This window comes from Manduca sexta, chromosome 10 (assembly GCF_014839805.1).
Source record: "Manduca sexta isolate Smith_Timp_Sample1 chromosome 10, JHU_Msex_v1.0, whole genome shotgun sequence".
Lineage (NCBI taxonomy): Eukaryota > Metazoa > Arthropoda > Insecta > Lepidoptera > Sphingidae > Manduca > Manduca sexta.
The window spans coordinates 9,210,509-9,229,056 of NC_051124.1; the positions used below are offsets into that span (position 1 = coordinate 9,210,509).

General features: G+C 34.7%; 1 protein-coding gene across 1 annotated transcript in view; it reads left to right on the plus strand.

The window, feature by feature from the left end:
* Positions 1-18,548, plus strand: part of LOC115442700 (MOXD1 homolog 1) — a 79,694-nt gene that overhangs the window by 52,007 nt on the left and 9,139 nt on the right. The window contains exon 3 of the mRNA XM_030167834.2: positions 17,708-17,857. Within this exon, the coding sequence (XP_030023694.1) occupies positions 17,708-17,857 (150 nt within the window). The remainder of the gene's footprint in view (positions 1-17,707; positions 17,858-18,548) is intronic.

Consider the following 18,548-nt stretch of genomic DNA (forward strand, 5'->3'; position numbering starts at 1 on the left):
TTAGCCATTACTGCTCCGCTCCTATTGGTCATAGCGTGATGATATATAGCTTATAGCGGTCCACAAATAAAGGGCTATCCAACACAAAACGAATTTTTCAGTTGAAACCGGTAGTTCCTGAGATTAGCCATTACTGCTCCGCTCCTATTGGTCATAGCGTGATGATATATAACTTTGAGCACTCCACAAACAAAGGACTATTCAACACAAAAATATTTTTTCAGTTCGAATCGGTAGTTCCTGAGATTAGCCATTACTGCTCCGCTCCTATTGAATATAGCGTGATGATATATAGCCTATAGCTCTCCACGAACAAAGGGCTATCCAACGCAAAAAGAATTTTTCAGTTTGGACCGGTAGTTCCTGAGATTAGCCATTACTGCCCCGCTCCTATTGGGTATAGCGTGATGATATATAGCCTATAGCACTCCACGAATAAAGGGCTATCCAACGCAAAAGAATTTTTCAGTTTGGACCGGTAGTTCCTGAGATTAGCCATTACTGCCCCGCTCCTATTGGGTATAGCGTGATGATATATAGCCTATAGCACTCCACGAACAAAGGGCTATCCAACGCAAAAAGAATTTTTCAGTTTGGACCGGTAGTTCCTGAGATTAGCGCGTTCAAACAAACAAACAAACAAACAAACTCTTCAGCTTTATATAATAGTATAGATTCCATTTTTAAAAATGTTACCTATTTTTTAATTATTGACAATTCTGTGATTTTACCATCTTCGTATTTCATTCAGTTTCTTAATTAAACTAATGTCTTGACAACCCTATATCTCAAAAGGCCATTGGCTTCTTAAATACGCGCCGCTAACGTATTAAAATAGGGTTGCCTCATGTAAATAACGCGACACCTTCCACATAACATGGAGTAATTATTATTCAGTGCTACACCTGGTTATGTTTGTTTCGGGAATTCCGTGCGTTATCAATATCGTGCCAGACTGTACATAATGTAAGGCCTGTCGCACGCATCACAGATTACCTGGTCGCGAGCGTAGTACAATCACGTACACATGAGTCACCCGATTTGTTTCACATGCTCCACAGTTAATGCCCATGCGTGGGTTGGTAATTAAATGTTGTTTGCTGCAATCTCTGTTCCTTGTTTACGTTTGGTTATTGTTTTTCGAGTGCGAGTGTTCTGCTTTTTATGAAGGGTTGTCGATATTTGTATTTAAATCGCATTTTTTTTATTAGTCTGCCGATTAGTTGAATCGCCAGGGTTGTCAACAGACTTAATAAAATGAATATTTAATTAGTGTGGCCGTTTTACTTAAACATTTCGTACTAATGAGTGAGAATATTTTATGTAAAATAATAATTGCATTAACACAAGTCTTTAATAAAATGCGATAAAACTGCAGGTCGTAAAATTTAGGTCGAATTTGTACTTAACAGTCCTGAATTATTTTACATTGACTAAAAAGAAAATACTTCCGGGCCGCAGGATTCGAGATGATTGGATTATACGTAACCTATTGTTTTTTTTAACCGCCCATGATATTAACAACTTTGCCACGCTAAAATAGACTCTATTTAATAGTAAATTGGTATTTGTGGTAGGACGGTACCTCATGTAGTAATTTTCGAATTGAAATAGAATAAAATTTCCAATGTCTAAATATAATTAATGCAGAATGGATATTTTCCAGTGCATTTTGGTTTAAAAAAAAGTAATAAGACAATACAAATTTATCTTTATAACGATCATCCCGCCTCATAATAAAATTGGACCTCCACGATCGGTTTAATTTCATTGGAACCCGTTCGGTAGTAATCACGTATCTATTTTAATGGGAGTTCCTTAAAATAGATGAATATTTTCACGTTGTTGTTTTTTCAAAATTTAAAATACGCGGTCGTTATTATTTAAGAAAAAAAAAAACAATAAATCATAGGTTTATGATAAATAGGTTGCATTTAAATTTGAGTATTTTTATTTGCCTTTTTGATGGTCTTGGAATACCTATACGAACATATCAATAGTTGATCTGTATATACATTATGTTGATCAATGTGTCACTCATAAAGTATACTTAAGGTATGGAGAAACCACTTGAGTTCAGAAGCAATTTTTTTTTTTTAGTTGAGTACATAAAAGCTAAGTACTGATTAATTCGTTCACTCAAAATAAAACTAAAATAATTTAATCATCATTACTTCATCATATTATTAATACGATATGAAACTATAATATGCGAACCTTCATAACACCATTACTTTCTGAATAAAAGATGTAATAAACTACAATACATTTGTCTTCGCGAAATTATTTCAGAATTGATTTTGCAGGATTTACGGCTCCATTTTGCAAGGTGCCATTTTTATTCTACCGCCCCCAGGCCCTTGGAACTTGGGCTCGTAAAACGTAGTCTTATTGATGGTGATTGGAAAAGTTCTGTTTGTATGAGCGAGCTGAACTACTCAGCCAAGTCAATAAGGTTCATAATGGTACCTTTTTGTGATTTTGTTTTAGGTGCGAGAAATTATTCTTTGTACGTTTGTAATAGAGCTCGTTTTCGTTAATTAAATTTTGTATAGTAATGTACGATTGTTTTGTCGAGAATCAGCTTATTCAAACGCTTATACGGTTCGGTAAATAACACATCATTCAGTAAATTAGATACTTCATTAATGTTAATGAAATTGTTTAATCCGATTCAAACGTAATCCTATTTAAATGTCTATAAAGTTTGTTAAAGTATACATTATTTATTAGATTTGCTACAATATTAATACCAATTGTATAAACAAATCTTGAGTTTAGAAAGGCATCGCTTACACTTCTAAATTATAGAAAGACAAACTATTTAAAACTCTCTCTTTACTTCTGGAGACTATGTTTCAGTGACAATGGATGGTTGGTTTGGTTGGTATTCGTGTGTCCATATGCAAGGTGTAAAACTCGCCGTAGTGGCCCACGTAAGTGTGACGCGTTCCGGGATCATACTGTGATATTTGGTTTCAAACAGGCCGGCATAATTTTGTCGACTGGTGAGGGGTAATCATTTCGTCATTCGACACTATATCTGATTACTGACATTGTAGCCAGGTAACTACTGGACATAATAAGACTGAACACTTCATGTCTCAAGATGGCGAGCGCAGTGGAATGCCAAACAATACTTAGTAATACAAGGTGTTGGATGGTGTTTCTCCTGTTTAAAGGGCGATCGTATCGCTTACCATCAGGCGAACGGCAAGCTTTCATCATTCAAATCAATAAAAAATAATAATATTTGGTTTATTTTATAATAATAACTTATTATTTTATAATAATGAAACGAGGAATATGAAAAAAAAAAAATGAAAAATCGTTTATTGGAAATCAATAGACTTACAAAGAATTAATGCTACTTAAAATGAACAAACACTATGAGATCCTTAAAACTAGAATTACCAGAGGTACCCAAACTAGGCATAGCCTGTATCTTGGGCTACCCAAAACAGAGTTTGCTTTAGCTGAGTATTAGGGTGAAAGGAAGAAAAATACATGTAGGTAACAGAATGCCAAAACAATATAAGAACTTATTGTGGATACAAATCAAAAAGTAATATTAATAAAAATTAAAAAAAATAATAATAATAATAAAATAATAATTGAAACAAATTATAAACTGAGACTAAATTTAAATTCAGTTCTTAAACAATACTTAGTAATACAAGGTGTTGGATGGTGTTTCTACTGTTTAAAGGGCGGTCGTATCACTTACCATCAGGCAAACGGCAAGCTCTCATCATTCAAATCAATAAAAAATAATAATATTTGGCTTATTTTACTTTACTTTTATTTTAAAAAAATCTACATATTCGGAAACAAAGATATTGATCATTCGCTAACCCTAAACCAGCGCAACGTACTGGCACAAGTATGCGGTGAATTAAAATCGTCTGCCACAAGTCTGTCTGATCACGACTCGAGCTATGTACGGTATGAGGTATCCAAACGACACGCAGGACCGAAATACACGCAGTTCCATGATCTTCAACTGTATATGCCAAGTTACTTGACATTAAGGATGTTTTTATATGAATAGATCTGGGTTCCATGCGCGTGAGTGGTTGAATGGAAGAAAGGTTTGAACATTTCCCGGATTAAAAAGTAGCCAATATGTTAATTCAGCTTCTCTGGGGCTAAATGTCGATATTTAACGGTTTGTGTGTTTGATTGTAATAAACATTTGAAACTGTTCTGTTTATTAATAATAATAATATCAGCCCTGTATTATATTACTTGCGCACTGCTGAGCACGGGCCTTCTCTACTACTGAGAGGGATTAGGCCTTAGTCCACCACGCTGGCCTAGTGCGGATTGGTAGACTACACACATCCTCGAAATTCCTATAGAGAACTTCTCAGGTATGCAGGTTTCCTCACGATGTTTTCCTTCACCGATAAAGCGAACGATAATTCACAAAGAATACACACATAATTTTTTTTTAGAAAAATCAGAAGTGTGTGCCCTTGGGATTTGAACCTGCGGACATTCGTCTCGGCAGTCCGTTCCACACCCAACTAGGCTATCGCTGCTTTGTTTGTTTCTGTTTATTAGTAGTGTAGTAGAATTACGCTCTTTAGTTTCATCTCTGACTCAAATTTATAGAAATGGCAGATCTGTTTTGATTTACAATTTAATTAATAAAAATACATCTGTAGTTATATCTCCGAAGCGGTAAGCAGAGGCGCCACTTTTGCGTCCACAGTGCGTCAAAATTTTCCAATGATTGAATAGAGGCAAGCCTGTCGCCACGCGCAAATTCTTAAACAAATAACTTGTAAGCTATTGTTACTCTTATGTTTCTTAATAAAACGCCTAGGAAGTTCTATAAAATACCAATAAAAATTCAAACGCGAAACGCAGTTTGCAATTCACGCGATTAGTATGCACACATGCCTATATTCAAATATTGTACACAGCATAGAATCAATCTCACGTTCAGTACCAAAGGCGAGTCGTCTCCGTTCGTAAGTATAGTGATCATTTCGACAAATTCATTATCCATGTCACGTTTTCTTCGGACGACTTACTTAAAATTCCTACGCCGATGCAGCATTCTAAATGAATCCAGTAACACTGCGTTGTATATCACATAATATAAGCTTACGTTTTATGAATTGGTAATAGTATTTATAGGGAGATTTCGTTACGCCAGCGTGGTGGACTATGGCCTATTCCCTCTCAGTAGTAGAGGAGGCCCGTGCCCAACAGTGGGATAGTATATAATATAGGGCTGATATTATATTATATGTATTAAAGAGTATGGCGTAGGCAAGGTCCATTTCAAGTCACCAAGTTCTCACCTCTTGGAAATACAAAAACAGTAACAAAATTTGGATTTAAGTATGCAGATTTTTTTTCATTATAGGTAGCAAAGGTTTATGAGTCGATCAGTTTACTGGGTCAACCCCGTTGAAGTTATGGGCCATACCATTATCTGATGTCATAAATACCTAACAAAATATTTTTTTGGATATATTATCTTGCCCCAGGATCCTCATCACGAGTGAGATAAACTATCCTATATTTAATAACGACAAGGAATCTGTACACAAACAATTACCAAACAAATCTATTCAATATTATTAACTAATTCAATTTACAAACTAAACAGTCAATGACATGGCGCGTGGTATTTCACATATCATTTGTAAACAGGACAAACACACTTCAAGAAATCAATATCTGCCCAAAAATCTATGAAAATGAAACGAGATATTGCTGAGCGTCGATATAGTGTCAGTGGTTGTCATTAATAGAAGCAAACACGGAAACACCCACAACCAAAAAGCGCGCGAAAGCAAATACCGAAGTAAGGCATAATCGTTTGTAATACAAAGCGCATGCGTAGGTGTGGCTTCAACGGATTCCCACGATACGCTATTCTGTAATCGTTTACCCAAGATTTGCACATCGCAGTTATTGATCATCGTTTAATGTTATTTTCTAAATATGTATTTGATTTTTTCCTTTGTTAGAACTAGGCTCTTAGCTGTAAATTACAGTCTAGTCTATAAGACTAATGAGCAATACAATTTTAACTTAATTTTCTAGATTAAGTTTACTACAACTAAGAATAATGTCCTAGGCATTTTCTTAGAGTCTGGTAACATAATAAACACTTTGTTCGTGTATGTATTTGAAATGGTAAATAATATGTTATAATTTAGTTCTATTAATCATGTGGGTTGGTTTGGAGACGTTAGTGGGGGGGGACTAGAGCCAAAATCTCACCAAATATCACTACGGAGGGAGAAGGGTTGAAAAAATCACCTCACGTAATTAATGGACGCCCCCTACATTACTTGAAGATAACTGCTTGGTCTAGTGGCGATCTATATGATTTGCTGGTTCTCGGATCAATTCCCAGATCAGGAGAGACTTTGTGGGAATTATAGTAACACGATGCCTGAAGCCTGGACTACAAGAGAGGTAGAAATTACTTTGATAAATAAAGTATAAAAACAAGACAATATCTTTTTAAGGGAAAGAAAAGCAAACGAAGTTAACAGTGAACAGTATTTTAGAAGCTATAGGTAATAGCAAATTAATACAATAGAAGTAATTGAAAATGGAAGTTCTTTCTGTAAATAATATCGATTTTTCATCCCTTGATGTATATTTGCTTAAGAAATCTACACGAACTTTGTACTAGTTCGTGATTTATTTAATAGTATATTTAAAGAAATTTGTAATTTAATAATAAACAACTATACACACGCTACTTAACGCAATTAAACGATTATTGCAATAATCTCTGGGATCTGAGAGAAATACTTTATAAACAGCTGCAAAATGGACGGGAATGTGCCACTCAAATGAATACTTAAACACAACGGGAAAGAAGTTCAAATTTTACTAAAACAAATTAAAAACATTTACCATCGGAATACGAATTAGGTTAATTGTTATGTAAACGACTGTTGGCTGTAATTAAAGTTGGATCAGTACATTATACACCTGCTTATAAAATCATATAACTGCCCTTTTCTTTCTTTCAAGTGTAGTCAATGCAAGATTGGATCAGTGACACACTCGTCATTCAATATGAATTAGGTATAGGGTTTAGATAGCATTAAAATATATCATACATCTTGTTATTTTATTCATGTTTTTGCACTAAGTTTACAAAAGTTGCAGTAAGACTAAAGTGGTATAGAAACAGTTGGAAGACTTCATACTTGTTTGATATGATGCCTTTTACAGACAAAAAATTCGGCAGGAACCTTAATATTTCGTATTTATGATGTTCCTTCCTGACCTATTATGATATTGAGTTATTAGTTTCTACTTTTGGTTATACCGTTGCCATTGCTAGTAGTGTTGAATAACAGAGTCGTTAATGTATTCAAATGTCAAGCAGAATTCTCGTTCACGTGTTACGGATCAGTGTTCACCAGAAATAGCCTTTAATAGTTTAGCCAGTGGTCCAATTTGCACCATAAATTAGAGAAAGGTCGTGGTTGACAATTTCTGCACCTTTGTGTTGTGTGATAAGCTCGTTTCCATGGCATTTATTTTAAATGACATGTTCTTTAAAAGAATGTGTTCTAAGATATTCCGTTGTGGATAGAAGCTTAAATTTATGTTCTTTGCATGGCTGATGACTATGCTTGACTATTTACTATCAGATGGGCAGTGATTTCACCTGTTTTCAAAGGTAAAACATAGTATGGGATGTGTTTAAACATTCTACTAAGCAACTATATCCCTTATAAATGCTGTATGTTTTCTTAATATATTTATCTAGAATGCTACACTAAAGTGTGTTTTGTGTGAAGATTTTCGTAATAAAAACCAATACTAATTAAATGAAACTTTAATTAATGGTAGGCAATTTGTTATAAGATAATAGTACAACAAGATTAATGTTAGTAGGCAAGTAATTTAATTGTAGTTATATATCGCAGTGGATTCTGCTACCTAATAAACGAATGTAATTGTAAATGCTTTAATGTAGTTTCAGACTAATTATTAAAAGACTCAATCGTCATAAAGATTAGATAAAACATTAAACGTTAGTGTTGCTGTTAAATCTGATTTTACAGGAGAAACGAAATGTCTACCAAAATGTTAAGGAACATCGAAGTTAGAAGACATTCAACGTGATTTTTTCGTAAAAAGCTACTGAGGCCTCTAAGGAGGTCATACGCGTTAAATATTTATGGCCACATAATACCAAGTTCATCTATAAATCTTTGAGTATAATCCTGTGGGGAATTTAAATAGGTAATGTTATAAAAATAGCGATACGACAAAACACGTTTAAAATGCTGGTAGCATCTCTGATAACATTACATTCTGTATTTCAAGAACTAAATTTTGAAATGCATACCTTTGAAGAAGCGAAGTCATAAAATATATTTAAGTAGTTAGAGATAAGTTTAAAGGTAAATAACAGCTTGTGTTTAATATACATTAGTTCGTTATAATGGGATGTAACTTTTATCAGATTCTGGTTGATGCTCGTGTATGTACTTTAATAGTATCTACCCTACTACATATAGATACAGATCATTCTCGTCTGCTGATTGCGGATTTCTAAAGATATTGAGCACAATAACTAAATATATCAAAGGCTTGTAAGTCTTTTCCTGCAATTTACTGGTGGTAGGTCTCTCATATGTGAAAGTCTGCCTGGGTAGGTATCACCGCAATGTCTATTTCTGCCGCGAAGCAGCAGTGTGTAGTCACTGTTGTGTTCCGGTTCAAAGGACATTGTAGGCAGTGTAACAACTGGACATAATAAGACTTAACATTTCATGTCTCAAGATGGCGAGCGAAGTGGAATACCAAACAATACTTTGTAATTCAAGGTGTTGGATGGAGTTTCTGATATTTATGGGCGGTCGTATTGCTTACCATCAGGCGAACGGCAAGCTCGTCCCGTCATTCAAAGAAATGAAATAAAAAAAATCTTACTAGAAATCGTAATGTTTTTAATAATAAAAAGTGGCCTACCAATTAATCCACATGACTTATGCAAAGCTCTTTCAAAATCCACTCGATGGCTTCTGCGCAAATTTTGATGAAACATCTAATCAAGTTTTACATTGTATGATTTAAATAAAGCGAAACATTCAAACCCTAATTCTGTTTCAACGTGACATAAAACTGAATTATGTTGGTACACTAACAACTGTGTAGGCAATTACAAAACACGAGTGTGAGTAATGACGCCGGTGCAAGGTGCATGCGGGACACCTGCGATCCTATGTTTATATCCATACACGAGACTTGCATTAATGTCGCTGTATGTCTACAATTGTAGCTTATCCACGACAAGGTGGGAAAAATATCCCAAATATTAGGGAAATTTGTATGTAAAAGCTTTACCCTTAGTCATGTGTTAAGGAGTTTTTATTTACGTTATGTGACACAGCACATGCCTAGCAAAGCCAGGCATGGAGCCATGTGTTAAGTCAAGCCAAAGCCAAAGACAACGCCAAAGCCAAAGCCAAAGCCAAAGCCAAAGCCAAAGCTAAAGCCATGCCATGGAGGTTGAATGCCGTAACTTCCACTCAAGCCAGCCAGCAGTATCAATATTGCCTATGGTCCGCCGTTGATTGTTCGTGACGGGTATAAAAACCTAAGGCATTAATTTCAATGGACATTCAATTATGTGCACTAGTATAAGGCGAAACGCTGGCCGTCTAATAAAATATAATAATTAAATCATTTGCATTTATATTCCACCCTTCTGTATTAATTAATTAGGAAATTCGTTTTTTAAACTCATAAGAGACTTTAAAGTTCGATTTGCCCGGACATTTTGAATTCTTTCGTAGTTTGTAAAGGAAAAATCCGAAGAAATCCTTAAAGCTTGGTAACCCTACTATTGAATAGAAGGATATGTGATAAAGAGTATCTATTTCTGGACGGAATCCTGCGATTGTAGTGTTTATATTGGTGTAATTTGTGATTCTAGTTTTTATTAGAACAATGCCGTATTGTCTGGGCAGTAAAGGCGTCTATGCAAATGTTCCAGTGTTGCTCACAATTACTTATGTGATATTGATCGCATTGCGTGTTCCAATGAAATCTGGTATTATAAACCTAATTAATAAAACTCTTAACACTGAAAAAAAAACACGGCGTGAACCAATTACTTGTATCAAGTAACCGTGTGCTAAATAAAGAGTTTTGAAGATTCATTCTTGGAACCAGTTAAATCCAACAGTTCCTGGCATGAAAAAATAGCAGTCAGTACTACAGATTCGGATCAATAGTTTAAAAAATTACCCCCTAAATTCAAACCTAAACCTTTGGGTCAATTACGTATCAAATAGCGGAACCTCGCCCCCCTATGTGAGACACTATTGTCACCCATTTTCGATAATTATAAGTACTAATTTGAATCATTAGTGAAAAAAAAACCTATAAGTACTAGATTCTACACGTAATTATTTTGGAAAGATGATTCAAAAGCTATAAGGATGATGATGTTGATAACATTAATCCAAAGTACAATATTACGTCACGTATTAGATCATCGAGGCAATACACTGCACATCCCGTCTCGATATCACTATATCTTAGTATCCGCTGCAACAGCTTCTGTTTATAATCCATTTGCAAAGCTAATACTGCTATAATAAATGGTTCGTGCAAGCCGCGAAACAATTTTTTTTTTCACTTTGTATACATGGTATATAGGCGGACTTAATGCCATGGGCATTCTCTCCCAGTCAAACTTATATTCTTAGTATTAAAATTATGAAAAATATAACGGCACAGTTTTGAAAATTATTATATGCAAATGATTAATTTCTGCGGCTTTGGCCAATGATACTACCGTTTCATAAATAGTAAATTCTAACTCGTTGCCTGTACTCACGTCTTTTAAGCACAGTTGTTACATTGATTGAAGTGGCATATTATATAGCATATATTTTTTGTCAATAGTTCTTCTCATCAATTCCATCTCGGATTCAGAAATAATAATAATGAGATGTAACTACGAGAGAGGAAACAGTATTGACTTGCCACATCCATACCTAGTGTTTGGGAAAGAGATCTATTTTTTTACTTTTTGGATTTTGACCTAAAGACATACAATACTGCTATAAAAAATCATTTCGGACCGATATCCAGAGCGGACAGTCTACTATTTTCTACTATATTCTACTAATAGTATAAACCTGATCTGAGACGATTTTTTCTAGTGAGGTACAATTTCTTCGTAACCAGATAATGCACAAATATACAAAGAAATTTCCTCATAAAGAGAACTTGTCGTATCTATACTATCACATAAGGCGCTGAGCAGATCTACAAAGATCATTATCGTATACAGACATACAGATGCAGTTATTGCGCAAACGGCCCCACCAAAATCACATTCCACATCAGGTAGTAACCACTCACCGTCACCGTTAATAGTAACCTCTATTACAATAGCCTAGAGCAACATTTCCCTCGCGAGATTGATTCACAATGCGGGATTTGCGAATTTTGACGTGAACGGCGCGTTCACCCATTGTGTCCGCGATTCTCATGCGCTCGACATCAAATTCTCAAAACTTATTCTTTTGTGCGAACGTAGAAAGAATTTTAATGCTTCCGTTTGAACTTGAACAGAATCCCACAATGGCAATAGCACTTTGTTGCGTAACGTCGGCATATTTGATAGTCTTGCGATTATTTTCTTGTCTCATTCGTGTTTCCGAGCATGTATCTCACATAACTTGAGCTAGACAGTCATCGTCTTAAATCCGTCAATTAGATATTCCGAATGAATAATTGTCGTACTGGTTTTAATTCAGACATTGTTGGCGCCACATAAAACTGATTAGCGTTTAACAAATACTTGTTATCAGGGATCAGCATTGCAATGAACTTTGACTTTAACCGATAAATATTCAAACTATAAGCATACATAACGATGACTAGATATTACTCTGTCATGCAGAAGATTCAAAATATGAGTCAACATTTCCCGAAACTTTACTCATGCTTGAGGTAAATACGTGAACACAACTTCGTGATGTGACGAAACATATCAACTCACTATTATACAGGGAATGTTACCACTTTCTTGATCGCAAAATTAATTATTGTCAAATTTCTAAACGTCATATCGAGCGGAAACAACGCTGTTAAACTTGTCGGGTGAGTTTATACCTGCACAATTAAACATAGTATGATAATGCTGTGTTTTTACCGGACCGTGGGAACGCGCCACCATATTGCGACTCAAATCGGCGAATAAATCCATGCAAAAGCCTGTTTCGCGAGTTACCTGTCTATAATATAATAGATGTGTACGCGTCGGCTACCTATACGACTGCTATTTTAGGGCTGTAACCATGCAACCTCGTTTTGAAATGTGTTTAATCTTAGCTATCGTTCGAATTTGTATCTTGATTATGTTGAATTAGATCTCGATTTAATAATTGAATCAATTCCAAATCATTTGTATGAAATTTTGCTGTGTAGCCGTTGTACAGGTGGACACCTGGACAGTTTAGCATTCCAGGGAGCAAAAGCAATATCTCCTCGAAGCCTCCGGCAATTCCGGAGGCGTGAGCGTGCATTTAAACCAGTGCACTCATTAAGTTTCCCATCAGATCTTTGATCGCAGCCGTGATGGCGTCATTCGGAGCTGCCAAAACATGTTTCGACCACGGAAAGAAAACAAAAGTGTCGATGCACTTTTGAATGGAAAAATATGCGCAAAGGTCAATAATACCTGAGTTATCTATATATATAAAAATCAATTGCTGTTCGTTAGTCTCGCTAAAACTCGAGAACGACTGAACCGATTTGGCTAATTTTGGTTTTGAATTATTTGTGGAAGTCCAGGGATGGATTAAACGGTGACGAACATAAATAATAAATAACGGAAAATACTAAAAATGACAATATAAGTTTTCAATACAAAATGTTCCTACCTGTCAAACATTTCATGTCTTTTCTCTTTTTAGAAATAAAGAACTGTAACATATATATAGATGTATTCAGAAATAAGTCTGTTTCATAGTTGTAATATGAGGTCCGATTTCTTTGGTTTATTTTGTTCAAATACAAAACATTTCAGAAATAAATAAAGTGTAAAAGTGTCAGTGGGTTCTTAAAAATAGAAAATAAATAAATAAATTTCAAGACTATTATTAAAATCTATCATCAATTTGTCAGTGCGTAAGAACTTTATTTATTGTTATTGTCACAAAATGCCACGGAGAAGATGACTTAGATCGTCGAAGTTAATCAAATGTGCGACAAGCTACCGCACGCGTAAACCGTACTCTCGACTAGCGAGAGACAGATAATGATAACATACGTATTGTATGGCAAAATTGTTTTTCACAATAAATAATAATAATAAATGTATGTAGGTGATACGAAGTTCACCGGGCCATCTAGTATAACATAAAAAACCGGTATAGTGCAAATCGGAAATTACGTAGTATAAAAAGGTTTTTGCAACTAATTTGCATCATTTTTATACGTAAGTCGGTTCCTTTAATACCTAACCTCAAGACGATACTAATGGCTGGCTTAGAAGTTTAACTTGGATGTAGTTTGTTTAAAAACAGAGAAGATAGTTTTTATCCGCTGTAATACTCTTTGAAGATAACCGATACTTCACTTTATCAAATAAGTTGCTTTATTTACGAAGCCAATTATATTTTGTATTCGTTCGGCAACTCGTTCCTTATAATCGTAAAAACTCAAGCCTTAAGACTATTCTTAAGCTGCTTGATGGATATATAGCTCGTAATGTCTAATGTTAGGTTTATTTTGTGACACGTATTTGTAAAATGTAGAACATGTCGTTTTAAGGCTGATTTTTTCACCAGATTTAATTTGTTCGTAGTAAGAAGTGAAATAGAAACAAATTAATAATGACCGTTGTATGTATAAAGTTGTCAATTTGTCCCACTTTTATATTCAGTCAGGTTATATATAACATTTGATCGATAATTTTAATCCGATTATCGAAAAAACGTTTTCGAAACGTCGGGAGAAAATTATAAAAAACCACGATTGTTTTTATTCTTTTTATTGTTTTAAATGTCGAGACGAACTTGCCATTCGCCTGATAGTAAACGACACGACCGCCCATAAACAGTAGAAACACCATCCAACACATTGAATTACAAAGTATTGTTTGGTATTCCACTGCGCTCGCCATCCTGAGACATGAGATGTTAAGTCTCATTATGTCCAGTAGTTACACTCAACATTACAAAATCCAAAAAAATGTTGTATTTCAATGTCTAACATTTGCGTAAACATAAAAAATCATGAAATAAAGAAAATTGTTATGATCGATAGAGATATTCCGAATTTCTGATTAGAATTTATTCATTGGTAACCAAGATCACACGCTTGTCAACTTTGAAGCATTAAAACTTCTAACGTTGCAGTCCCTAGTTTTTCGAACAAATCTTGAAAACGCTTTGCCTTGAACCGTCTTAATTGAATCAACTCAAAACATTTTAGTTATTATTTGCCGTAATAATAAAAACTTTGCCATCTTACTGTTCGACATTTAACCTTTGAAGACTCCCAGCTTATGTGGAACGGCATTATCAGCATATTTAATAATTTACTTAAATTTATGTGCATACTCTTGATAAAGAAATCTTTAATTAAGAGTTATAAGTCATTCGTATTTATGTCGTGATTAACTGGAATTGAAAGGCGAATATCTCTCGTGACATATTACGCTGCGCTGATTCAGACAAAATTGCGATAGTTATTAGAGATTTTACAATAATTCTTTGTTGCGAGTTCAAATTGTATAGGCTATTACGTCTTCATAATTATTACTTACTTATATGTACATATTATGTACATTAAAAATTACATCTCACTATGCAATAATTTATCCGCTATGTATTACGTTATTAATAAACACACATTCACACTTTGTTTCCTCGAAGGGGTAGGCAGAAGCGCAACTATGCATCTACTTTTCCGCCGTGTGTATTCCGTCCCATTGTGTGATAGGGGGCCAGCCTATCGCCATATCGGGCACAAATAACTCCAAGCTGATACAGAATAGAAAAACCCAGTCACTTTGTCCAACCAATGCGACGTTATTAAGATATTATTAAAATAAAATAAATGACCCATCAAGTACTTTATTTATCCTTACTTATTCATCGTGACAGAGTTTGAAATTAAAATAGAAGTTTAATTAAAAGGTTTGTCTAGCAATGTCTAGTCAGAGTCTTTGTAAATTATTATTTTAAGTTATTTGCATTCTTGTATCTTTGAAATTGTTGAAATGTTTTAGTTTGAAAATGTAAGTCTGATATTTTTTGTAGCATCATCTCGATTTATATGGTAATTTATGAAACTTATTACACTTTTTTTTTTAATTTGATTATTGTATGCTTTAGTCAATTGTAATGAATATCATTGTAGTTGGTTTTTGGATTTTGTAGTTGGTTTCATTCATTTATTTTAATTAAATAATGAACAGTCACGTTTGCAATGTTTGTTTTTCAAGAAATCCCAACAAAGGCACTATAATTCGAATTGATAAAGCAATAAACAATAACCGTTTACCATTTTGACGGATTTGTAAATTAAACATTTTTATCTAATACCTTCCGATAACTGGCTGTTAGGTCCTATATGATGCAATTATATAGGTATGTATACCTATAAAGCTGAAGAGTTTGTTTGAAATTGCTAAAATCAGGAACTTCTAAACCGCTTTTGATATACTCGTATTTAAGTAATATTTAACTAATAGGAAACTACATTACTATTGAATGCGGCAAGCAAATTGTATCCCGGCAAAATATTTATCCAGAAAAACCTTTTTCACACGAGCGAAGCCGCAAGCATAGTTTTAGTATATCATTGGCATCAAATGGTCAATAGCAGGCAAATTCCACATCGTTTAGTGACATTTGGCATCCCCAAGCCAGGTGCGGGCGCAGAAGGCGCGGCACGTGCGTTCCACATCTGCCGTTAAGTAAAAACATAAAATTATCTATACAACACACCTCGAAACATCTGTTGTATATTGCCATCATCTGCCATACGCGTTACGTATTACAAAAATTGACAAAGAAAAATAAAAAAAATATCGGGTCGTAACCCGGAATCCTTTAAGTATCTATTATATTTCTTCATTTGTTACGTGCATCTGTCTATGCTATTTTCAATAAAAGGTCCCAACGCTTTGTTTATCTATGTCAAAAAGGACCAATCAGAACAAAGTTTTTTGACATGTTTTCAAATGAGTTCTTTTGATTGGTTCATTCTTGGAATCGGATTGAAGATTGAGATTGGGATCATTTATTTAAAACTGCTGTAAGATGAAAATATCGTTCGTTCGTTCAGGATTGTTTGCAAGCACATTAGATTTCTACTGTGATTAAGATTTAATAAATTTGTAATTTGTTTGGTCGGAATATAAAGGTTATAGGCAAAACTTATAACCCAAATAATTGCATTGCCTCTTGCGTTGGAAGAATTTTTATAATGGCATGGTTACGTAATTTTTCTAAGGTTTCCTTTTCCGCGAATTTGGGGGTTACTGACCAAATTGAGTTTCACGTCCGCAAGAAACCAAAGAAATGTGAATGCGGCTTTACATCCTCAGTTCTATTTCAGAGCATGTGCCCAAATTTTTTGCAAGTGCTTCCTCTGGCAAATCGTGTTGACGCTTTTTTAGTGTCGTCTTTTTTTTAGTGTCGTCTTTTTTTTGGTAGGTCTCACGTATGCGAGCGATCGTCTGGGTAGGTACCGCCGCGTTGTCCATTTCCGGTAAACTCATAAATTCAAAGCAGGATAAAAAATCAGCAATGGTATTCAGGTAGTGTTGATTGCATTCGCTTCGAACTACGCCATTCAAGTTCAGTTATGGTTTGATACCGATGTGCATACAGATAGACTCATCAAAGGTAATCCGGATTACGAAATGACCCATCACGATACCGTCTATCAAAGGTTTAGTGTTGGTAAATTGCGATGCAGTGCAACGCGTTATTTTTTTGACTAATTGAGTATTTTATACTATACATCATTTCATCCTCGAAACGCGCCCCAATTTTTTAACGGGGAGGGGGTGGCTGATGTAAGCGCTTTTCCCGATGCTGTCCATCGTAGTGTGCATGTACTCATGCTGCTCACGCACAGTAAGCGATGAGGAAAAGTAGTGGGACGCGTCTTTGTTTATGAAATGATTTATAATGTTAAACATCCCCCACGCAAATAATTTATACTTGTAATATGCATTAGCAAAAGCTTTATTACACTGCAAAATGTGGATAATTTAGTTGAACTAGTTTGTACTAACTCAGAAAGATAATAGATCTCCCCTTTAAAAACTCGTTTTCTACTCGTCGGTAATATAAACATTTGGCATGATAGAAGAGTTATATCTTGTTGAATTTACTGACGTCTTAGGAATGATAATAATAATATCAGACCTGTATTATATACTTGCCCACTGCTGAGCACGGGCCTCCTCTACTACTGAGAGGGTTTAGGCCTTAGTCCACCACGCTGGCCTAGTGCGGATTGGTAGACTTCTCACCCCTTCGAAATTCTTAGGAATGAGGATTATCGCTAAATGTTTAGATTCAACTTATTCTATTAATCTGCATCACAAAGCATCTGTAATTTGTACTTCACCTCAACTACAAATCGCAATTCGTACTTTATAGTATTGCGCCTCAACTACAACTTTCAATCTGTACTTTATTTATAATCCCTTCTTTCTCAGGATTGTCACGGACCTGATTACCAAGACCTGCCGGTTGCAGACGACGTGCAGAACTACGAGCTGATCTCTGGTTATCAAAATGATACTCACACTACAATTGAGTTCAGAAGGCAGCTGGACACGTGTGATAAACAAGACTTTGTTATTGGCGTGAGTTTTTTTTTATTGATTTAATGAATTATAATGTACTACTGTTTGTTATTCCCAATGAATGAAATAAATAATTGTAAACTCTTAGCTAAACAAAAATGTTTCAGGATTAAGTATCTTTCTAATTGAATTTAAAAATTGCGCATGTGTTTAATCTTAAAGGGTATTTTATTATATGTGTATTTATTTATTGTATCAACAGAGCTAAGTAATAAAAAAAAATGTGAATACTATTACAGTCATATGAACGCAACGCAAAAATAAAGACGGTAGATGTAACCTTAATTAAAGGTGCAAATGGTAAGCTGAAGATTATTTATATATGATGTATGAGATTGAATAATCGTCCAAAGTAAATACGTCACGTTGCTTAGAGGTTTGAGAGTATCATAATAGAGAATCTCTACCTATATTTAGAATTTCATATATAATCAAATTAACTTACCTAAAAAATCCAAAAAGAACACGAATATAGAGGTGTAACACGATCGATTGTCCATTGGATGCTGGTCAATAGAGGACGTTACCTTGTATGCATGGTTTTAAACCCTATTTAGACCCAAAATTATGCAGTAAAAGGTTTATTTAAACATAAGTGAGATTTGTATAAAAATCGACCTTACCAACTTCTCAATTAATATTGGAGACTATTGTGTTACACTCTGTATATATGTTTATACCTCAGTTACCA